The sequence below is a fragment of the Antechinus flavipes genome, chromosome 1 (assembly GCF_016432865.1).
Source record: "Antechinus flavipes isolate AdamAnt ecotype Samford, QLD, Australia chromosome 1, AdamAnt_v2, whole genome shotgun sequence".
In the NCBI taxonomy this organism is placed as follows: Eukaryota; Metazoa; Chordata; class Mammalia; order Dasyuromorphia; family Dasyuridae; genus Antechinus; species Antechinus flavipes.
The window spans coordinates 247,968,029-247,993,128 of NC_067398.1; the positions used below are offsets into that span (position 1 = coordinate 247,968,029).

The 25,100-nt window shown below is 36.8% G+C and overlaps 1 protein-coding gene and 1 pseudogene across 1 annotated transcript in view; one reads left to right on the plus strand and one right to left on the minus strand.

The window, feature by feature from the left end:
* Nucleotides 1-18,610: 18,610 nt before the first annotated feature.
* Nucleotides 18,611-20,793, minus strand: LOC127554266 (dynein light chain 1, cytoplasmic-like; annotated as a pseudogene).
* A 3,341-nt stretch (nucleotides 20,794-24,134) lies between these two features.
* The window catches only part of MMD2 (monocyte to macrophage differentiation associated 2), a 110,904-nt gene continuing 109,938 nt past the window's right edge, over nucleotides 24,135-25,100 (plus strand). Inside the window, exon 1 of the mRNA XM_052000073.1 lies at nucleotides 24,135-24,227. Coding sequence (XP_051856033.1) covers nucleotides 24,181-24,227 — 47 coding nt within the window. The 5' untranslated portion in view covers nucleotides 24,135-24,180. The remainder of the gene's footprint in view (nucleotides 24,228-25,100) is intronic.

The window sequence follows — 25,100 nt, forward strand, 5'->3', positions numbered from 1 at the left end:
GGTTCAGTTTAATGTAAGGAGAGATTGTAGCCTCCAAACCAATAATTTTATAGGTAGTTAGATGGCTCAGTGGATAAAGAAGACCTAAATTCAAATCCAGCTTTAAACACTTGCTAGCTAGCTGTTCTTGGGCAAATCCCTTAATCTCTGCCTTAATCCACTGAGGAAGGAAAGCAAATCACTCCTGTATCTTTGCCAAAAAACAGCATTGACATGATATCGTCTGTGGAGTCGTGAAGAGTTGGACAACTTTATAATTCTGATACTCATGATTATTGTTTCTGTGCTCCAACCTCAGAATGATTTTTTTGTAGAATTTGAACACTTCACATAATTGCTCCTCTAGCCTTTAAATATTTAGTAGTAGAGACTTCATTAATATGATCTTAAGGTCAAAGAAGCAGAAACAATACAATATAATGAGTGGAAAACCCACAGGAAGATGTGGGTTCAAATCTTCCCTCAGATACTTAGGCTGTGTGACTTTAGGAAAATTAATTAACCCTTTTGAGCCTGTTTCCTCATCTGCAAAAAAAAAAAAAAAGTTTGAATTAGATGATCTCTAATGTCCTTTATAAAGTCTAAGATTTTATGATAGAAAATGAGATAAATGCTGATTTTCTGAGGCATGATGGGTCTGTTCAGAAGTATTGTGGTGTGCTAGATCAGTCTCCATATCTGGAAGACTAATCTCCCTCTTCTGACACATATTGACTTTGTGACTTTGGACAAGTCACTTAATTTCTTAGTGCTTTGGGTAGCCATAAACTTTTAGTTTTTGTATATTCACACGAACATTTAAGGACCAGCTCTCTTAAACTGGTTTCTAGCACCCCTCTTTCCCTACAAAATATTCCCAACCCAGCTTCCTAATTATTTAGAAAACAAAGATAAAAATACAATAGTTCCCTTTGCTTCCATACTTCTACTATTATCCTCCCACCCCCAAATCTTTGTTTTTGTGGAGTATAATGTGCACAGATAAGGAAACACAAAGTATTCAGAGTGATTTCAAGAGTTCTGACATCTGAAGGGTTCAGGAGAGGCTTACCTGTAAGAGTCCTCTTTGAAGGAAGCTAGGATTCTGTAAAGCAGAAGGAAGAAGGAAATGCATTCCCGATATGGGGGGCTACCTGTGGAAACTCAAAAGGCAGAGTTATGATGCCAATTATGAGCAAACTAGCTGTCTAGTTTGGCTGTATTGGATAGTAGTTGAAAGGAAGCAATAAGAAGTAAGTCACGAAATGTCTTAAGTAGGAGGAAGACCATATAGGGCTTTTAATACCAACCTTGCTATTATCTATTTTATCCTAAATGCAATAGGAAAATTTTTAAGTAGTGGAATATCATGACTCCATGCTTAAGGAATAACAGCTGTGTGGGGGATGCATCCATTTGGCAGCTGTAACATGGAGATGGAAATCACCAATTACAGGATCAGATGAAATAAAGAACCAAACTTTATTCAAGTATTAAACATTATTAATTGCCTACTAACAGAAGAGACACTCTCTCTGCTAGGTCTTGGTGACAATGCAAAGATAAAGCTTGTATTTATGTAGCCTTTTATAAATATATGAAGCATTTCCCTAAATTCATTCCTATATTGCAGGCCATGCATATATTATCATCTCTGTTTAATATGTAGAATATCCGAGGCTTAGCACATTTAAATAACTTAATTCATAGCTAATAAATGTATAGACAAGGACTTGAACTCCGGTAGAAGTAAGGGATCAGTTCACTAGAGGCATTTGGTACAGCTCTAGCAAAAGCATAGAGAGGGGAAATCAGTGTCACATGGTAGAAGTACAATCATACTACCTATATGAAGTCTAGGACTCATTCTATCACACTAGCTTATATCTCAAATAAATAATTCCTGCCCTTAAGGAGCCTACAAATTAGCAAGTGTGCTTGTAGTACACCTTTTGATATGTACAAATCGATATAATCTAAAATAGAATATGCTAAGTAAATAAGGAATTTGGCAGGATTTTTCAGGGAAGACTTCAGGAAGAATCTGAATCTTTAAGGAAGGGCAGGATTTTAATAGGCGAACATATGGGAAAAACGTTCCAGATTGTAGGAAATGAGATGAGAAAATTACAATAACATTTATATATTGTTTTACAAGAACCTTGCTTCATAAAAACTCTATGAAATAGTCCTATAAGTATATTCTGTTTCTCATATGTGACATTGCTTCTCCCAGTTCCATTTTTTTGTACTGATTCCTAACTTTCATCTTTAGAGAAAAGAACAACTCTTCTTTTCCTTCAAAACTCAACTCAAGCATCATATTATCCATAAAGACTTTCTTGAAACATCCAAATGCTATTGCTTATCCTCCAAAAGTACCTTGTATTTAACCATTTAGTATTCATTCATTAACTTTATATTTATGCTTTTTAAATTATCATATACTCTTTTCTGCTATTTTAGAATGTAAACGCCTTGTGAGTAAGGAGTAGTTATATCTCCAATGCCCAGACCACTGTTTGTTACAATTTAACAGTTTATTAAATGTTTGTTGATTAATTGATCATTAGCATTTTGTTGATAAAGAAACAAAGGTTCAGAGAGCTCAGTTAATAACTGATTTTCCCATTATAACATGATGGCCACACAGCTATAAAATCCTTTACTACCTCAGATTAAGTGGGGAATATTTTGAGTCATCAGTGTTTCTGCCAACATATCCCAATCTAAGGCAGTTAGGGGGTGTAATGGATAGAGTACTGGACCTGGAGTCTGGAAGACATGATTTTGGGCAAGTCACTTAACTTCTGTTTACCTCAGCTTCCTCCACTGTAAAATGGAGATAATCTATCTTGAACAATTGCTTTTTTCAAGTATTTTATTTTTCCCAGTTATATGTAAAGATAATTTTGAGCAAAATTTTTTTGTCACTACACCACAAAAAGAGCTATTGTAAATATTTGTGTACATATAGGTCCTTTTCTCTTTTTTATGAGCTCTTTGGGATGAACACCTAGTAGTGACAGATCAAAGAGTTTGCATAGTTTGGTTGTCTTTTGGACATAGTTCCAAATTGTTCTTCAGAATGGTGGACCAGTTCACAACTCCACCAACGATGCATTAATGTCCGGCTTTTCTCATATCCTTTCCAACATTTATCATTTTCCTTTTTTGTCATTTGTTAGCCAATATGTTAAGTGTGAGGTGGTAGTTCATAGTTGTTTTAATTTGCATTTCTCTAATCAAAAGCGAACAGAGCACTTCTTTATTTAACTATACATAGTTTTACTTTCCTTATCTGAAACTATTTGTGTTTGATCATTTATCAATTATGAATTATTTGTATTCTTATACATTTGACTCAATTCTTTATGTATTTGAGAAATGAGGCTATAAAGATTGTTTCCTGGCTTTCTGCTTGCCTTCTAATCTTGATTACATTTGTTTGTACAACCCCTTTTAACTTAATATAATTAAAATTATCTATTTAACATTCTACAATGTTTTCTCTCTCTTATTTGGTCATAAATTCTTCCCTTTTTAATAGATCTAACAAATAGATTATTCTTTGCCTTGAACAAATTGTTATGAGGATCAAATGTGATATCTGCAAAACACAGCATATAGCTTGGCACATAGTAGGCACTATATAAATGCTTATTCCTTTCCCTCTCTGCCCTGTTCCCTCCTCCCTCCCCCAAATCTGGTATATCCCCATGTAAAGCATTATTTGCCTTGATCACCAGAGAAACAGGGAACTCTTTTGACCATTTGATTCCCTATACACTATTAGCACACTCAGGTTCAGCAGTCAACCAAAGGGCTTTTCTTTACCACTCATTAAATAATAGGAAACAATTAGATGTTTAGGATTCAACCAAACCAATTGCTGAACTTAATACACTTCACTGTTGTCTCTCAGAACCCGAAGTCAACATTTAAATTGATTAAATTAATGCAAAATTGGGCAAACAAGGATGATGAAGACTATATTGAAAATATGGTTCATAACTACAAAAAGAAGTGCCCAATTTTTACTTGGAATATTACTCAAATTTGTATGAGAGAAAGAGAATAAGTATAGAAGAGACACATTTTACCAATGTAGGATACAGTATCAAGGAAATGTCTAAATATCACATGGGATAGAATGTGTCACATTGTGGGGAGAGAAGGAATGAAGTACAGAACTGATACATTTCACCACTGGAGTTAGTGGGATATGATGCCAACAAGCTTTTAGATGTATGAGGAACTAAGGAGAAGAAGTATTCTTATGTGAAATGCAGAGACAGCTAACGAGTGGGTTGGGGAAAGGATCTCAGAGTCAGGATGGGTAGCTCTAGGGTTATAGAGAAGCAAGTGTCTAGTGGTGATCATGCTTGAAGAAGAGTTAGAAGCTGCCAAAAGCAATTTTCCTTGCAGTTTTGACATCAACATCTTGGATAAGGTGATGAGACAAGCGTAAAACCTTCTTTAATTATATGTAGAAAATTGGACTGGGGGAAAATGTGATTCTTTCAGAGTGCACGATTTGTATTTGAAGAAGTCTCTTTCAGCAAGAATAGGGTATGTTAGACTTAATGTTTTTTGTTGTTGTTTTTCCTCCATAGAATTTCTAGACTGGTAGATCAGGAGAATGCTCTCAACTTAATTTACTTAGATTTTATTCAAGCATTTAATAAAATGTCTCAATTTTTTCTCGTGGAGAAAATGGAGAAATATAGGCCAGACAATAATATATATTAGGTGTATTTGGAATGGGATTAGGTGGCCAAATTCCATAGTACACTTCAATAACACCTTGGAAGGGTGGTTTCTAACTGAGTGCCCCAAAGATCTTTCCTTGACCCTTTGGTGTTTAACATTATTATCAATAGCTTGAATAATTCATGGATAACATACTTAACAAATTTGCAAATGACACAAAGCTAGAAGGATGACTAACATTGTATAAAAAGGCCAAAATCCAAAACAATCCCAATAGATTTAACACATTGGACTGAATCTCATAAGAAGAATTTTGATAGGCATTAGTATAAAATCTTACATTTGGATTAAAAAAAAATCACTTTTATAAGTACAGGATGGCAGAAGGGATAATTAGTTCATGAATTAACATGCGAGTTCATTTAAAAAACATCTGGGGATTTCAGTAGATTATAGCTCATTATCAGTCAAAATAACAGTGATAAAAAGAGATTGTATATTAAATGTTAATAAGAGAAACAGAATGTTTAGAAGAAGGAAAGTAAGAGTCTTATTATATACATTTAACTTTGTTTGGACCATATCAGGAGGGGTATGTTCTGTTCTGGGGAATCACATTTAAATAAGGACATTAATAAACCAGAGAGGTTAGATAACCAAATGACAAAGAGCCTTGTATTGAGATTGTGCCATTTGAGGGTAAATGAAAGGAACTGGGTGTATTTTATCTAGGAAGAAGAGATTTAAGGGAGAACTTAACTAGTGTTTTCAAATATTTAAAGGTTTCCTGTTAAGGAAGGATTAGGTTTATTCTGCTTGGCCTGAGAGGGCAGCCTTAGGAACAATAAGGTATTCTTTGAAAAGAAGCATATCTAGATTATATATGTAAAGAATAAGTTCTAAGCCATTAGAGTTATTAAAGTCAGCTATCTGGTTTTGGGAAGAAATACTTTCCTAGCACTAGAAGTCTTCAAGAGCAGAACAGATGTTACATTGTAGAATATATGATCAAATATGGGTTATTTCGATAACCTCTGATGTCCTTTCTAAGCTCCAAGATTCTATGAATCTGTGGTTGGAGGACCTGGTCTCATATTTCATTTCTGAAGCTCATGCTTCAGATATGACCTTGGCCAAGTCTCTTAAATATATAGATTTCCTCACCTGTAAAATGGGATTATATGATACTTCAGGTCCTTTCTACTTCTTTATTTGTTTGTTAACATTTATTACTATACATATATCATGTATTATTATATTGTATTCAAACTTTTTAAATAGAGGGCCAGTTCACTGTCCCTCAGACTGTTGATGGGTCAGACTATAGTAAAAACAAAAACTTTGTTTTGTGGGCCTTTAAATAAAGAAACTTCATAGCCCTGGGTGAGGGGGATAAACATCCTCAGCTGCTGCATCTGGCCCTCAGGCCATAGTTTGAGGACCCCTGTTATTTATTAGTTTACTATTTATTAATATATTAACATTTAGTTAATAGTATAGTGTAGTATATTAACATTTATTAATTCTTAATATATGTCAGGGAGTACACTAAGCCCTTTATAATACCCTCTGATTCTCAAGACAACCCTGGGGGGTAGGTGCCAAAATTATCCCATTTTTACAGTTAAAGAAAGTGAGGCAGAGAAAAGTTAAGTGATTTGCCCAGAGTCACACAGCTACTAAGTGTATGAGGGTAGATTTTATCCTAGGGTTCCAAACCTAGAGTCCAGGCTCAGTACTACATCCACTATACCACTTAGTTGCCTCTAATCTTGTTCCTCCTTTGTTCTCAAAGAAGACCAGGGTTGTCACAAGATTTTGAGTGATTCAATCACTCCTTTAGGATTTAGTCATTTCCTCTTTTGAATGCTAAAGAAAGTCACAAGAATTAGTGACTGATGCATAAAGGCTAGAACCATGTGAATAGTTACATGCAGAGTTTGTTGAGATGTGCATGTTATAGATCATGCATGTTGAGAAGGGAGGGAGCTTAGCTATTATCCTTGTTTAACCCCTTCCTTTCACAGGAGAGGAAACTGAGGGCCTTGAATGAAAAAGATATGTTTTTCTTAAGTTATATCTGGTGAAATGATTGTTTTTCATATTGTCTTGAAGTTCTAGCTTAACACTACAAAGCTAGTACTAGGAATTTTTCTGCCTGGATAAAACATCGTCAACCTTATCAAGGCAATGGCAACCTCAGTTGAGGAGAAATGAGACCAGAACACAATACTGTGTTTAGGGAGGGAGGGAGGAAACACCTTTTTAAATTTTTATTGTTACTATTTATTCTGGCTAAGTAGATGCTAAACTCTGTTGATTCTATCCACAGAAGGACTCTAAGTACTACCAGAGACTTTGGTATCCATCCCCACCCTCTAGTTACTCTTTCTTTGTTGCTTGCACATATTTTACAAATAAGTGCTTTGTTGAATTAATTCAATCAGCAAAAAAATTTTTAATCACCTTCTACTACAGAACACAATATTAGGTTCTGGGGAATACAAAGACAGGAGTGAAACAATCATTGTCTTCAAGGAATTTATAATCTGTCAGGAAAGAAAATATGCTGTATACAGGCATATACAAAATTCCTCATTCCTTCTTCCCCCAGCTCAGTTGATAATTACTGTAAGATGATAAAACATCATGTTGATATAAGTACAATTTTTAGGGGAAATATAGCAATAATTTTAAGGTTCCCTGACCTTAGGGTGCTTTTGTTCTAACAATCTGTCAATGATTCTAAAGTCTTCTGGCTTTGGAATCAGTGATCTTGAGACCCCCATCCTTAGAGTACTATTGTTTTAACAATCTGCCAACGATTCTAAAATCTTCTGGCCTTAGAATTGTCCTACAAATATTGCTAATTGTCAAATACATAATCTGCTGATCCTGAGACCACTCCTCAGTTCTACCTCTAGGACCCAAAATTGGCATGTTAATGACATTAAAACTGGATAAATTTGTTTCCTTGCTCCTGGTTCTTTGCTAAATTCTTTTGGAACTTAGCCTGCTTCAAATAAACTTTGCCCCTTGACTTGGATATGGGTTAAAGCCTACAAATTCTGTTGAGATCTGTGATCCCAACCTTTTGGGGTCCCTTCTGAGCCTCAACAATATGATTACATCAACTAAGCTGAGGATAGAAGAACTTAATCTTCTTCCATTTAACAAATAATACTAGATGATCTTAAAGGGGAATACACCAGCAACTAAAAAGATCAGTTTTGGGGTGGGATGCAATTAAAAGAACTTCTTGATTTATTTAAGGTTTTATTTTGTTTTTTCATTTGGATTTTAAAACCTATTAGGCTTGGTTCCATCCATTTGCGCCACCGTCACCCCCACTTTAGCTATGAATGTAATATTAGATCTGGCCATCTCAAAAGGAACTCTAACTATGATAGTTTTTGATAGACTAGCAGCTTCAACTCACAGTTACATACTCTGTAGCCTGCCTTTAAAACCATTCTCTCCTCTAGATGTTGGCCTTCTTGGCTTCAAGGAAATATGGGGCTCACAAATTAATTTGATAGTTTTACTTAGTAGTGAAGAAACACACATTCCATCCTCTGACAGATACAAGTTATGTGACTCTGAGCTAATTACTTAAATTCTCAGTGATCTAGTCCTTTCTCTATAACTATGAATTGTAGAGTGACATTGATGGAGTTTTCTCACATGGGAAATCCTTATACCAGTGAAATAATAGGTTCAGTTCCCGTCTCTAACCCAATTTTTTAAAAAAGAAGAGCTGTTGCTTTTCTGATCCAAGCAAAGCCAAGTCCACATCTTGCTTCCTCTTTTTCTAACCTGCTCAGACATCAGTCCCTATAGGTTTCTGCCTTTCCCATTCTGCCAAATGACTGATTTTTCCTGTCAGATTGTTTTGTGTCCTGGGGCCATTCTTTCAGTTCTGTGCAATTCTGTCTTAGTGGAGCCAATGGAAATATTAGGTGAGCTTGTCGTGCTCTGCCTGACAGCTTCAGAGCCTTGACTGTAGGCATAACTTAGTGATGAGCCCTCATGGCAGCTCTCAGAACTCTTCCCCCAATGTTCTCAAACTATGAGAAAAGCATGCCAGCTTGTGCTATGACTGAATTGTTCTAGACCCAGAGGGAAGCACAAGACAGCATTTCTGACAGCTCAGAGATGCAGAACCAATACTATCGAATTGCTGTCATACCAGTTGGGAATCCTTCAATGTGCTGGCAATTAGCCAATCCCAGACAGCAACGTTTCTTTTCATTTCAGTGATCTCAAAAGTACCACCTGTCACTCCAATGTGTTTGGAATGTTCCATGGTTATTTTTGTTTTATGCAACACTCAAGGCCGAACAATTCTCCCATAGGCAATTTTCTAAATAAATGAGTGGGATAAACAGATGGCAGGGAGGAGGAAAGTAGATGGCTGAATAGATAGCAAGCTTGATGGTACGGAGATGTTGTATAAGGCTTCATGCTATCAATATACTGTTACTGTAGATTACTGCCATTCAGTCTTGTTCTTGGCCACTGGAGGGCACCAAGGGTTAGCTCATGGACCACTGATAGCCATTATTAAAATTCTATCCAGTACATAAGGAGCTCAGATACCAAGAATTTATTCACCTTGAGCATCCTTTCTCGAGACAGGTAATTGATCCGTTTATTCAGCAAACATTTGTGTATAAGGTCCACTGCTAGAGGATTTTAAAAGACGAATCAGTGAATGAAATTATGGATTTCAGATCTAGAAACCATACCCTTGGGCAAACTACTTCCCAGAGCTTTAGTTTCCACATCTGTAAAGGTGCCGTGATATAATGAAAAAAGAGCTAGACTTTAGAGACTGGAATTTATATCCATATATATAATTATGGATAAGTTACTTAACCTAACGCTCAATTTTTTTTTTCATGAGCAAAAAGGGGATGATAGAACTTACCTTACAGAACAAATCCTATCTCATTTAAATTCCCAGAATCTTGGTTTTTCTATCTTCAAAATTTATTGTCATTTTCAATTGTGCTTGATTCTTTATGATCCCATTTGGGCTTTCCTTACTGAATACTGAAGAGATTTGCCATTTCCTTCTTAAGATTATTTTATAGATAAGGACACCAAGGCAAAGAGAATTAAGTAACTTTCCCAGTGTCATATAGATAATGTATCTGAGGCCAGACTTGAACTCAGGAAAATGAGTCTTGCTGACTCCAGGCCAACACTTTATTTTTTTGTGCCATTTAGCACAAGATTATTGTAAAGATCAAATGAAATATTTGAAAAGTGGTTCATTTATTTGAAAACAATATATAAGTATTGAATAATAAAATATTAATATGAGAAAGTAGTAGATCATCTCCATGTTCTCTTCTAGTTTTAAAATTCACTAATTTGTTATTCTTGAGAAAAAGAAAATATTGGCATGGGAATTGTAATATCACTAAGCAAGGCACAAATATTTCATTAGCTATCAACATGAATGTTATTTGTGCATAATACATTCATTGTAATTATATAATATGCAAAATATTATATTCTACACAATCACTACTTTGTGCCTCAGTTTCCTTGTATAAAGTTAGGATTTTGAATACCTATAAGATCCCTTCTGACTCTAAATCTATGATCCTTTGATCCTAATAAACAATAATGAATTATAATGCAGTTGTAGTAAAAAACTTCCATAATACCATATTCACATACAAATGTAGTCTTAAAGGGGCTATGTTTGGGGTTATGAAGGATGCAGACTTAACTTATGAACACAGAAGCAAAGATATTTTAGAACTGGAAGGGAATTTTGAATCTAGTCTGAATCTTTCTTTACACAGGAAGTAATAGAGATCCAGAAAGATTTTGTCCCAGGTTATCCAGTAAATTAATGACAGAATCTAAATTAGAACACTTCGGATTCCTTGATTTGGTTAAAATTTTCTAAAAAGAAAAAGAACAGATTACTCAAAGGTCACAAATGTTGAATTGAAAACCTTAATTGAATTGAATTGAATTGAACTGAAAACAATGATTGTACCTAAAGACTCTGTGAGGTTTTTTTGTTTTGTATTATTTTGGTTGTCAGACACACAGGAAAAGTGATGAGCTCACAGTAGAGCCTCTGCTCTCCTGATTGAGTTGTCTCTCCATTGCCCATTACAACATCTTGGCCATGTTTCATTTCTCTCCCAGGCCATCTTCTCACCAGCTGCCTTATCCTTGCCTCTCCTCTTGTCCTCTCCCCTTTCCCTATCATTCCATATCTTTCCAATCCTATATCCATAATCAAATCAATAATTTTTTTTCTCATTTCTCCTTTGGTTCCTCTCTTCATATCTCTAGTTTTCTTTTTTTTTTCCATATCTATAATTTTCCAAACCCAAATCCTCCCTTCCTAGTCACACTATTCTTCTATATGTATTTTTGTTCTGTTGTTTTTAGTCATGTCAGATTCTTTGTGACTCATTTGAGGTTTTCTTGGCAAAGATGCTGGAATATTTGAACTTTTCTTCTCATTTTATAGTTGGGGAAACTGAAGCAAACACCATAAAATTACTTGCCCAGGGTCACAAAGTATCTCAGACCAGATTTGAACTCAGAGTCTTCCTGACTCTAGACTCAGTATTCTATCTACTGCACCACCTACCTGCTCTCATGTATATATATATATATATATATATATATATATATTCTCTTTCTCCATTAGAATGGAATCTTCTTGAGAGAAAAAACTGTCTTCACTTTTGTATTTGCATTCCCAATCCTTAGAACAATGCTTGATACATAGTAAGTCCTAAAAAAGTACATTTTCATCCATCCATGCATTCATGAAGGATACTCATTGTCTAGACTTATAACATGCAATTATATGGACAAGCTATAGACCTCATGTATTAATGCATGTATGTGTGACTTGCCCAGGAACACATAACGAGTAAACATACAAGGCTGAGTCTGAACTCAAGTTTTCTTGACTCAGCATCCAAGTACAAATCACTCTTCAAATCTAGTGGAAAAAATAGTAATAATAACAACACATAACTTTAATGGTGGAAAGTTTTTAAATATTTGCTTCTCAGCAAATCTATGAGGTAGGTAGTCTGAGTATTATCATTCCTATTTTACTGATGATGAAAATGGCACTCTGAGAGGTACAACTATTTGCCCATAATCGTATACCTAGTAAATGGTAGCGCATCTTCTAACTTTCTAGTTTATTGCTCTTCCATTTTACTAGCTTGCCTCTTGAGAGTATAAAATGTCAGCTCCAAACCTATATTTTCAAGTGGAGCCATAACTTGGGAAAGATCATTAAGGTTTTCTCTTAAGGTTACTGACATCAAAGTATATACCTCTCTCCAGGGGTATATACTTCTTCAGTTGGACCAGATAGAACTTGCCTTTCACCTCAAAGAAATATTGTCCCAACATTTTTTGAGTTCTCTGCCTGCCTGTACCAAGTAGAATAATGCTTCTCTCTCAACAACACTCATCCCCAGAGACTTGTCAACATGCTGCCCCTCTTTTGGGGGCCTGCCTTCCATTATAAATCTTGCTGCAAGCAAAAAAGAATTCTAATTTGGTATCTGCTCTTGAACTAGTCTCTGTTCATTTAAATAAATACACAAAAGAGAATAAAAAGAAATTCAGAAGGGACATGGAGAAAAGCAAGACAATTATGTTGCTTCTGAATCAAATTTATTGTATACTTAAAAAACAAGCTATATGTAACAAAGCTTACAATTTCCTTTCATATACCATCCTTTTTAATGTTCTTTGTCTATGGAAATGTTCATACTTGTTAATTGTTGTTTATGAGGAAAAAATAAAATTATTTTATGTAAAATATGAAATGAAGTATGATTTACTGTGTTTAGATGTGCATCAGGTGTTGTTTCTTTTAAGTATATGATAATGTAATACAGACAAGGATGATGAAAAACAGAGAAGAAGAATAGAATCTTCAGGAAAACCAGAGAATTCAGAAAAAATGATTCTAGCCCTAGGCTTGTTTCCTATTTTCCCTCTGTAGACAGTAGCTCTACTGAGCCTCATTTTCCCATCCAATATCTTAATAAGAATAAGAATAAGAATATTTTCCCTACCAATCTTGCAGGGTTGTGAGAAGCAAGTAAGGGAAGAGATGAAAATGTTTTGAAAATGGTAAAGCTTTAGAAAGACATGAATTACCAGACAACATGTTTCAAGTAAAGCTAAAGATTTAATTTGTTGTTGTTGAATCATTTTAGTCATATCCAACTCTTCATGACTCTATTTGGAATTTTCTTGGCAAAGATACTGGAATGGTTTGCCATTTTCTTCTTCAGCTCATTTTACAGATGAGGAAACTGAGGCAATCAGGATGAAGTGATTGGCTCAGGGTTATACAGCTAGAAGGTATCTGAGGCCAAATGCTATATGCACTGCATCATCTAACTGCAAACAGCAAATAACAAATAAACTCCAAATTTGACATCTTTCCTTCCTTCTTCCCTTCCCTCTGCCTTTGCATTTATTTATTTTTAAGATTCATGCTTAGTATGGATGGAGTTAAAAAGGTTTAGTTGTTGTTCAATCTTGTCTGACTTCATGACTCTATTTAGGGTTTTCTTGGCAAAGATACTAAAGTGGTTTGCCATTTCCTTCTCCAGTTTATTTTATAGATAAGGAAACTGGGGCAAACAGAGTAAAATGATTTAATCAGAGTCACATAGTGTCTGAATCCAGATTTGAACTCAGGTATTCTTGACTATCTACCGTATATACTCGAGTATAAGCCGAGTTTTTCTGCCCAATTTTTGGGCAGAAAATCCCCTCCTCGGCTTATACTCGAGTCACTAGATAAAACATGTGTAAATATCCTTTTGAATGCCCCCTTGCTGTGTAGTATACAGCGCGATTTTTGGGTTAAAATTAGGGGCCTCGGCTTATATTCGGGTCGGCTTATACTCGAGTATATACGGTACTTCTGTCATCTAACTGCCCTGGATCTGGAAGACCTAGTTATGATAACCAGTTATATAGTTACCTTTCTAAATCTCAATTTTTTCACCTTTAAAACAGCATTAACTTAATAGAATTATTATAAGGTTCAGATGAAATTATATATGTAAAGTCCTCTGTAAATTGTCTGAGACCCAAATTCAGATGAATCTTCCTGATTTCAGGTCTGGCACTCTCTCCACTGTGCCCCTGGCATTCCAGGGAGATACTACCAGAATTTAATTTTATATGCAGTGAATTACCTAGAGCCATAACCAGTAAACTGAACCTAGAGAAAATTCAGCTGGTGCAAAGGGGCAGACAAGAGCAGACAATTTGATCATAAATGTGGTCACACATAGAAGGAGGTTGAATGTATCTTGTAGAGAGTCTGGGCTTTACTCAGGGTTTGGAGGAAAATTAAACCTAGGGAGAGGGGAACCGTGATAAAGGAGGAAACAATAAATGTGAAAAGTTTCAGCTGTGAATGAAGTGAAATATTCCCATGATTTTTAAGGTGCAGCAGTAAGGCAGATGGGAATTTCTCATCTTTAATGTCATATTCACTGATAAAATTATATCAGTTTCTGATATTAAACCATTTGGCATTGCTAAGGACTTTGGTGTCAAAAACTTTCTTTTCTGGGTCTCCTGTGGTCCTGTCTGTAGCACCTGCAGAGGTAGTTGCCAAGGTGCATCTGCCATGATAATGGCCAAGGACCCTGGACAGGAAACTTTGATATTCTTAAGGCTCTTGGATTGTGGACTGTTTCTATTAGGGCTGAGGGGAAATAGTGGTCAATGTGGGGGCTGACTGGCAACTTTAAAGGTAAGCTTCATCCCACCTTCTTTATAAAACCTTTCATAACTTGCCCAGTCCTCACTGACCTGTCCTCTTATTCTCAATTCTGTCAGTATTTAAGATTTAATATATATTCTCTTATGTTATTTTCATTTATTTCAGGAATGATATCTACCAACTAGATTGTAAGCTGCTTGAAGTCAGGGCCTTGCCTTATACAATTGTCTGTGTGCCTTATAATGTGTAGTACAAGACAGCACAGAGTAGAAGATCAATAAATATTTACTGACAGATTCTAAGTGTTTTCCTCTTTAAATTCCTTAAAGAGAAGGGTTTTCAAAAAAAAAAAGTATCTTTAAAAAGGAAGTGGAATCTCAGGAATAAATGGGACATTGACATAACTCAAACTCAGCATGGCTCTATGGGAGGTATGATAGATTGGGCATAAAGGACCTGGGTATGAAATCTAGCCCTGCTAAATCTGCTTGTGTGACTGCGGGTATCATTTCTCTTGCCAGGGCCTGTTGCCTCATCTGTAAAATGGAAGGGTTGAACTCAGTTGTCACCATCAGCTCTAATTATGCAATCCTGTGATCCCAAATGGGGGCATTGGAATGTAGAGAGTACCAAAATTTCAATATTGATTTTTAAAAGATCATGCAATTTTTATTTACATTTCTGTAAAGTTAGTAAAAAAAAAAAAAACCCAACCATTAGTTAAAATAAAAAGCTACCCGATGTAATAGACCATCCCCATGTGGTTATCATTCATTCAAATTCCTCCCATACCTAGTCCAGACCCTATTTAATCAACCTACCTTGCACAAAATTTCCACCAGGGGCCTCTGGTGTGCCCAGCCCCCCTCCTTTTTCTTTCTCTCTTTCTGTTTTTCTCTCCCTCTCTCTTTCTTTTTCTCTGTCTCTCTTTACCTCTCTCTCATCAGGATGGGAAGAGTATCTTTGGGATCACATTTCCCGCTCAACTAATTTTGTTTTAATTAGTTTTAATATGATTTTTATATAATATCAATTAACATTTATGTAGAATTTCACATGTATTATCTTACATATACATAAATTCTTACTGTAGTTTTAAGCTTTAATAGCAGGCAACTAGATAATAAAGGAGTACAGTACTGAACTTTGCATCTAGATGATCTGAGTTCAAAAACAGCCTTAGAAATTTACTGGTTAGTTGTATGACCATGGAGACATTCCACCTTTCCCAAGTTAAAGTTTCCCAGTCCCAGTTTCTTTGTCTTTAAAATGGGAGTAATAATAGCACCTCTCTCATAGATTGTTATGAGGGTAAAATGCTTTTCAAACCTTAAAGTAATATGTAAATGCTAGATATCATCATCACCATCATCATTGTTATTATTATTTTTACTGGGCAGCTAGGTGGCCTGTGAATAGAGTGCTGGGACTGAAGTAAAGAAGATTCTTTTTTCCTGAGTTCAAATCTAGCTTCAGATACTAGCTATGTGACCCTGGGCAAGTGATTTAACCCTTTTTGCCTCAATTTCCTCTGTAACTGTAACTGTAAACTGTAACTGTAAAATGAACTGGAGAAGGAAATAGCAAAATACTCCAGTATCTTTGGCAATAAAACACCAAATGGGGGTCAGAGAGAGTAAAATAACTGAAATGACCAAAAAATAACAAAATCATTATTATTATCTCATCTGAATTTCATAATAACTCTGTGAAGCATATGCTGTTATTATCCCCATTTTAAATTTGAGGAAACTAGGACTTGGAAATAAAATTACTTACCTAGGGCCATACAACTAGTAAGGATTTGGAGCAGATCTGGAATCCAAATCTTCTTATCTCCAAGTCTAGTCTTTAACTTGGGAAAGGTTAAAGAATGTCTCCATGGTCATACAACTAACCAGTAAATTTCTAAGGCTGTTTTTGAACTCAGATCATCTAGATGCAAAGTTCAGTACTGTACTCTATCTAATATTCCACACTGATTCACTGACAGATGATATGAGGACATGCTATTCTCCCCTCCCTAGATGTTAAAAATGATCTGAAGACAATTGTATTGGGAGAAGAGCTCTGTTTTGCTTTTCTTCTTTAAGCTAAATGTTTCATATTCTCTCTGTCTTTCCTCCTTCTCCCCTTTTTCTGTTTGTCTGACTCTGTCTCTATGTGCCATCTCTGTCCTTCTATCTCTGTCTCTGTCTCTCTCCACACACACACACACACACACACACACACACAATCATTTCCTCATAACTTCCCCTCCTTCAATAGAACCCTCTCTTAATACAAAGTACTAAATAAAACAAACATGTTGGTCATGTCTGACAATGTATGCTTCATTCTGTACCTGTTTTCCATCACTTTTCTATAGAGAGGAGGGAATTTTGCTTCTCTTTCAGTCCTCTGAAATCATGAAATCACGATTGGCCACTGGATTGTAGAGTTCTGATGTCTTTTAGTGTTGTTTTCTTTTACATTATTATGGATGTTCTCCCAGTGCTGATCACTTCATTTCAAATCAGTTCCTACAACTTTCCCCAGGTTTCTCTCATTTTTCCACATCCATTATTTTATATATTATGTAATCCTGTGGGCAAGATTTTCATTCCCAAACTCTTAGTGCAGGTTTAAATTTTTAAAGCTTAAAATTATACTAAGATTTTTGTGACACCCTGTGTATGACACAATTTGTTTAGCATAATGGATAAGCACTCACTTTATTTCCAATTCTTTATTACTTGCTATTCCAGATACACAACATTTTATCTCCTATTTCTGTGCCTTAATAGGCTCCCACACCTGACACATATACTCTCCCCTCTTCAACTCTAGCTCATAGAGCCCCTCACACTATTCAGAATTTATCTTAAGTACCACCTCTTCAAGTGGCTCTCCTTCTAGGCGCCATGCCTGGAGAGATCTTCCTTGGCTCCCCAAGTTGATAGCACTCTCTAAGAAATTACTTGCATTTATTTTATATGATACATGTGTGTGTATACAAATACATATATACACATATACATATATGTGTGTGTTTAATTTTTAAATATATATGTATATATATTTAATGTTCACATCTTTATACATATTTTTCTTTCCTTCTTTCCACCTTCAGAATATAAGCTTCTTGAGTGCAAGAACTATTTTCATTTTTATCTTTATCCATATTAACTAATACTGAGCCTGACATATAGTAAGTGCTTGAGAAATTGAATTGAATTACTACAACAAAAATGCTATTATAAATATTTTGACATCTCTAGGTCCTTGTAGTCTATCTTTGAGAAAAGAAGCCCATTTAATGATTAGTGAAGGAGAGGCATAACTTGGGAGGAATCAGTAAGAAAGAAACTTATACTGATTTGTTCCTGAGAAGTCAGTTACATCTTCAGCTGCTGGAACCAAGGAAAAGAGAGAGGATGAAGGAATAAAGAAAACACTGGATATGAAAACAGAAGGACCTGGGTTTAATTCCTGCTTCTACCATATACTACTGGTGTGACTTTGGCAAATCAGTATCTCTCTGGGATTCTATTGGCTTGTCAACTTATCAATCTTCAAGTATTTTAATATTTCAATAATTATTTTTAATTTTTTCAATTAGTAAAAATCTATTTTTATCTCCTTCCCATCTTTACTGTTCCCTTGAACTCTATGGGAAAAGAAAAAGAAAAACAAAAGCTTTTTAACAAATATGAACAGTCAAGCAGGACAAAATAGCATATTGGCCAGATTCTAAAATGTATGTCTCATTTTGAACCCTGAGTCTATTACCTCTCTTTTATCATAGGTCTCTTAGAATTGAGCTGGTCATTGTGTTGATCAAAGTTTGAAATCTTTGAAAGTTATCTTTATAATGTTTTTATTGCTATATAATTTGTTCTTTCAATTCTGCTGCTTTGATTCCATATTAGTTCATACAAGTTTTTCTAGGTTTCTCTAAGACCATCCTTTTTTTTTTTGCCATTTCTCATGATACAAGAATATTCTATTATATTCAAATACCACAATTTATTTTATCTCTTCTCCAATTAGATGGGTTTCTCCTTTCAAGTTCTTTGCTACCACAAAAAGTTGTAAAGTGTTCAATAACCACATCAAATCAGTACAAAGAATGCCCTATATAGCAATAACAAAAAACAATAATACTTTAAAGGCTTTTTTTATTATAATAACTTTTTATTGACAGAATTCATGCCAGGGTAAATTTTTTTTTACAACATTATCCCTTGCACTCACTTTTAAAGGCTTAAAGATTGAGGTAGTCCTATGGCAAGACTGATGATTTCTGTGAACTCTGTTATACAAAGGGATATATTATTGGGTACAGTCCTGCTCTCACCACACTTGAGCAGAAGAACTGTAATTTGGGCCTGGTAGATATGGATGAAATGCTTAGTTTTATGCATCACGACTGCCCATAAATCAGTTGCTGGTAGGATTGCATTTCTTGTCAAACTCCTTTTTGATATGGAATGCTATGTCCTTTTATATGTTATACTTCTCCAGGGGTTTAGTAACACACTCCATGCATCTCTTCTGAAGAGTCTGAATTTTTTGTTATGGCTTTGTGATCACACATGATGCTTTTGACAGGCTCTGGATGGTAAGAACTCAGGCACTCTAACACAGCAGGTCCTTTCACTGCCACAGCATATCTCCATCAAGTAATTATTAAGTACCTAGGATGGGCCAGGCACTCTGGAGACGAAAAGAAAGGCCAGGTCCTTTCCCTCAAAGAACTCACTTTCTATTTTTTTAATATGTTAAATCCAATATATTTATACATATTTATACAAATATTTTGCTGCAATAAGAAAAATCAGATTAAAAAAGAAAAAAAATGAGAAAGAAAACAAAATGCAAATGAACAACAAAAAGAGTGAGAATGCCAGGTTGTGTTCCACACTCAGTTCCTACAGTCTTCTCTCTGGGTCTCTTCATCACAAGATCATTGGAACTGGCCTGAATCATCTCATTGCTGAAAAGAGTCATGTTCATCAGAATCGATTGTCTTATTATATTGATGTTGCCGTGCATAATGATCTCCTGGTTCTGCGCATTTCACTTAGGAGTGGTGACACATTCCTGTAATATCTTCTATAGGGAGGCTAGGGCTGATGGGTCAATTGAGCATCTGGATATCTACACCAACTGTAGTGCAGTGGAGAGAACCATCAGATGTTGTGGGGTGGAAGGAGGAGAATGGGACTAGGCTGATTAAGGAAGGAGGGAACCGGCCTAATTCAGAAACAGCAGGTACAGATCAGTAATGGGTTCACCTATAAGTGGCTTTCCAGATTATATGAAATAGAGAGTTCTGCCTCGAAATCAATAAACAAATAGAGAAATAAAAATAAAGTAGGAAAGAACATGTGAATGAATACACACATACAGAATATATGAAAGGTAGCTTTAGGGAAGCTGGACTAGATCAAGCATGCAGCCCAAAGGCCACATAGGGCAGCAATATTTCCTAGTGCATCTTGAAACAGATTAAAAGGCATTTGGGAAATATTTAGAAAAATAAATGATACATAGAAAACACTATTTTAAAACTAAGTTAATATACAATTCATGAATATCCTTACATACAAATGAGTGACTCCCATTCTTATTTCAGCTTGATTCCACTGGAATAGAGGACCACTGAATTTACTTGTAATTCTAAATTCTAAGATTAAAGACAAATTTTCTCACTAAAGAAGTAGTTGCAATATCAGGTAAAGGATGAATATATATCCTGAAGAGAAAAAAATATTAAGAAAATCAGTTTATATGTATCACTATATGTGCCAATTTTCTTTCAGAGGGGTGAAGAAGATGCTCTGCCTATTTTTTAAAATTCTATTGTAGGTGAGAAATGAATCCCACTGGCATACCTCAGATACTAACTGGTCACCAGACTGAGGCACTGTCTGATCTTGACTCCGCAGCATGATTCCTGGGTCCTCTGTTGCCATAACAACTGGATTTCAGTTTTAAAAATAGTAACTTATTTTTCATTCAGTATCTTTTGCCCTCAGAACCATTTTTTAAAATCTATTTTTGTGCTTGATCTTCATTCTAGGTATCCCCTCGGGTATCCTACCTAGCATAGAGCCAGGGCCTGCCCTGATTCTCCAAAAGAAACAAAAATGCTTAGAATGTTGTGTTAAATTGCTATGTTAAAGAACAGGAAAGGGTAGCGGGATAATAGGGGAGAGGGAACTCTCAGAGGAAATATCAACAAAACTCTTCAGCTTCTCCCATCACCATTTACCCGTCTACCTCCTGTCTGTGAGATTTCCAATGCTAAGGCAAAAATCTTCAATCTACAGGGACTAGAGTATATATATATATATATATATGTATATATAAATATATAAATAAATTTGGGGGTGAGGGGTTGAGCGAAATAGAGAAATTATCAAAGTTAAAGGCAGAAGCCTTGGCCTTTTTTCTCCATTGTGCTTTACCAGGTGAAAAGCTGGATTATAAATCATAGGTGTGTTTCTAGGTCAGAAGAAGGGGTGTCTGCCGAATAGGTGGCACTCAGGAAAAATAACTGGAGATTAGGACTGAGGTACAATAGTAGACCATGAGACTGAGTTATGTCTAGTCTTCTTTTTCATTTTCTGGATGAATAATAAGATGTGTATAGTGGTCCAAAAATCAGAAGAAAAAAAAAGGTAGATTTCATGGAAACAACAGTGGACTGAAAGTCAAGAGAGCTAGGTTCTAGAGCTGGTTTTGGCACCAAATATCTGGGTAACCTTGTGGAACTCACTTAAACCTTCTGGGACCTCAGTTTCTTATTCTATCAAATAAGGAAATCCTAGTATGAAAGGAATGTGAGCTCAAATTCATAAAGCACTTTACAGACATTAAAGTACTTCCCCCACAAAAAATCCTATAAGCCTAACTATAGAAAGTTGAAAAGACTTAAGAGGACATTTAGTCCTTTTTAGGGAAACCGGGGTATGGAAAACTGAGGGATTCTACTAATGGATCACATAGACAAGAAGTATCAGTAAGAGGATTTCAAATGAGAGGCTCTGTCTCTAGAATCAATATTCCCAGTACACCATACTGCCTTCCCAATGAGTTAAGCAGTTCGAGGATACAGATAGGGAAACTGAGACTTGGAAATGTTAAATAACTGGTCAAAGTTCTAAAGCTAATAAACAAAGCTCATTTTCCAATCTTAGTTTTCTGATACCAAGATATTTTCTAATCTCTAATAATCTATTATTTTATGGTACTCCCATCCTAATCCCTGGAACTTCGTGTTAGCTCAATGACTTAGAGGGAAAATGTCTTGTAGAAAATAACCTTTCTGTTTCTTCTTTGATCTCTTCTACCTAGCACCTTAATTTTAAAAAGCTAACAGAGAAAGAAACTCCTCTCTTAAGGAGAGAGATTGGGATATCAGGGTGCAAGTTGAAGTCCTGGCTCTGAGGACAGATGACCTTTGTCAAATCTTGCCTTTGACACTGAATCCCTTCATTACACTTGGACAAGTCACTTAGCAATCCTGAGGAAACTTAATTTTCTCTTTTGTAAAATGAAGAGGTTAGACTAGATACTGGAAAGTCCCTTCCAGATCCCCATCTATATTCTAAATTCTCTGCTCTCTCTAAACCTGTTAAAATGAACATAATATTCACTTTACCTATCTCATTGGCTTCATGCCTATTGGAGATAGAGATGAGACAATACATATTTATAGTAGCCTTTTGTAAACTTGAAAGGCCTGTGTGCACATTATTAGTAAATATAAAGAGGAGTAATACTGGGAAATGGACATCTTATAAACGCAAATCTAAGACTAACACAAATCGAACCCGGATCCGGGCAGATGCAAACGTTGAATCTAGAAGGCAGAGGAAGAGATACAGCAACGGTTTGTTCAGATTTAAATATAGATAGATAAAGACAGAGACAGAGAGATAGAGAAAGACAGACACAGAGACAGAGAGAAAGACAGACACAGAGACAGAGAGACAGACAAACACAGAGACAGAGAAACACAAAGAGAGAGAGAGATAGCAAGTTGTCATTTCGTCCACAAAGACCTTCACTACCTAGACCTCTTCCTCCTCTCCTTTCAGGATTTTTGGATAAGGAGCTTCACTAGGTTTTGGAGGACTCTGCTCTAGGAACTACTCCCTAAACTCTGTGCTACCAACGCTCGCTGCCCCCACTCCATTCTATCCATCTCTTTTCACTCTCACTCTCTCTCTTTCCATCCCCCACTTCACTCGGCTCAGGCAGCTAGTCCTCAGGCAGGGGATGTGTCAGACACTGAATTTATCCTCCACGTGGTCTCTAAACCGGGATGAGGCAGCTAATATTACGGGGTGAACAAGGGCGACCCCTCAAGAGCTGTGTAGGCAGAACAGGCTTTGTTCTGAGCTAATACAGCCGATCCTCTGTATGTACCCAACCAACCACCAACCCCATATGAAGTCATTGTAATAGGATAGTATGATGCGATGGCAAAATAGGTGGATAAAAATGGGGTCTTGAGGGTGAGAGATTTCATTAGGAAGCTGGCTTTTGGAGCAGCAGTAGACAGCCTGGTCCAGGAGGATCCCTCTCAAGCAGCAGGTTTTTCCCCAAGCTCGGCCTGAGTAACTGTTGCATCCCATTTTCTTTTTCGATCTCCGCGGACGTTTTCCCCTCTGTCCCATGAATCATTCTCTACGCAGGAATGGGCAAAGGTTAGAATTGGGGGTGGGGTAGAATAAGGTCCAAGGCCAGGGACTGGTAAACAGGGGCAATGACTTTTAAACTCCCATCCCCATCAGCCTACACCTCTTTGAGGGGCACTGGGAGCACGGTCTCTCGCAGCAGGCGGGCCACCCAAGAGTGTTAACGAAGTAGGGAGGGGCTACACGGTAGGAAGGTGCAGTGAATTGTCGATAGGAAAGAGTGTTTGCATGTGAGGAATCCGCTGCTCCCCGTCCCCACCCCCAACCGCACCCATCTGAACCTAAGCAGCTGACCCTTTGGGGTAGGGGGCTAGATAGAGCTTTTTGCACCAGCTCCTAGCTACAAGTCTGGGATGATAAGCACCCCAAAGGCACCCCAACAACTTAAATTTTCCCGTTCACTTCCCCAGGGCGAAGGTGTTGGGTGTTGTGGTTATAGCCCCTCTAAAAGTCGCCTGAGATGGCTGAGACGATTGATTGGTGGTTATGCTCCTTGGAGTCCATCTGAGGGTAGGGGCGGGTCCCCCTCCCCCCGATTCTCCCTCCCTCCTCCCGGATCCCTCCTCTTTCACCATCTGCTTTGGGATTTGGCTTGGACTACTAAGCTCCCTCGGGTCCCAGTGTTTTCCCCCCTCCCTTCTCCTGCTCGGTGGAAGGGCCTTTGACAGACTTTCAGGGGAGGGGGGGAGGGACGGAGATTAAAGAGGAAATTGCGACCCCGAGTGGAGACAGACACGGAACTGAAGAGACAAGAGTTGGTCCTCTTCGAAGCTTCGACTCCACAAATCTGAGAGGAAAGCATACTTACCCTCCAACCTGCTGCTGAGCGGGCGAACCCGGGCCAGGGATTTTAACCTGCTGCTCTTCTGAATTAAGCTCTTTCCGTCCCTCATTTGTTTCCTCACTTCCCTCCCCCCACCCTCACGTCGTCTCCTCCTCCTCCACCCTCATCCCCCGCCTTCGTTTTCTCTGCCTCCTTCCAAGTTTCCTTCTTCACTTGGACCAGAGCAGAATTCTGATGGAACTGCAAAGATGTTCGTATCCAGATTCCTGGATTTTCAAAAGACAAAATATGCAAGGTAAAACTGATATCTGCATGCCTAGCAATCTCCTTTTTCCTCCGTGCCCAATTTCCTTTAACAATTGGGGTACGGGTGAGGGCTAAGTCTTTTCACTTAAAGAGAGGAAGAAGACACTTGTGGGTGCATCCCAAGGAGTCTACTGAATTCTTTGAGAAGAATAGGTTTATCTGATGTGGCTGTGGCTCCCATGTTCATCCTTTAATCTTACTCCCCACCATCCTCAAAAATTCCAAAAAGAAAAATTGTTTAGAATAGGGAGGGAAAAAAAAATCTTTCCGATATAGAGAGCAGGTATGGGATATGAAAGAATTATATTGGATTTAAGAGCATCATTGCTAGGGATAGGAGCAAGAGAGCTATGCAATATCCTTTCCTTGAGATCTTGAATTAACTTATGATTGATTCTCAGGAGATTGGAGGAAAGAGGAAAAGAGAGGGGAGGAAGAGATATTACCTATTTAGATATCAGAAAACTCAAAGAAAATCAAAAACAAGAGTGAAAACACAGGACAAAAGAAATAGGATCCTACTATAGAACCCCTTAAGACCTTAAGGATGCCAGACACAATCAGATTTTGTGCGTGTCTGAAAAGGTACCATTTTATGTGACGTTCTTGGAAACATTTTTAAAAATGAATGTCTGGCGTTTTCATATCTTTGGAAATCCTCAAGAGGTTGGAACATGCTATTTCATCTGAAATCGTTAAGGAATTTTGCACATAATAATGAATTGATGTAAAAAAGTGTACTTAGTAAGAGGATGTTCTTAATTCTTCCTGTTGTTAAGGGAAAACTATTGGACAGATCATCCTTAAATTGTCATTTTTTTCTCATCAAGATGCTATAATTTGTTGTCTACAAGACAAACCA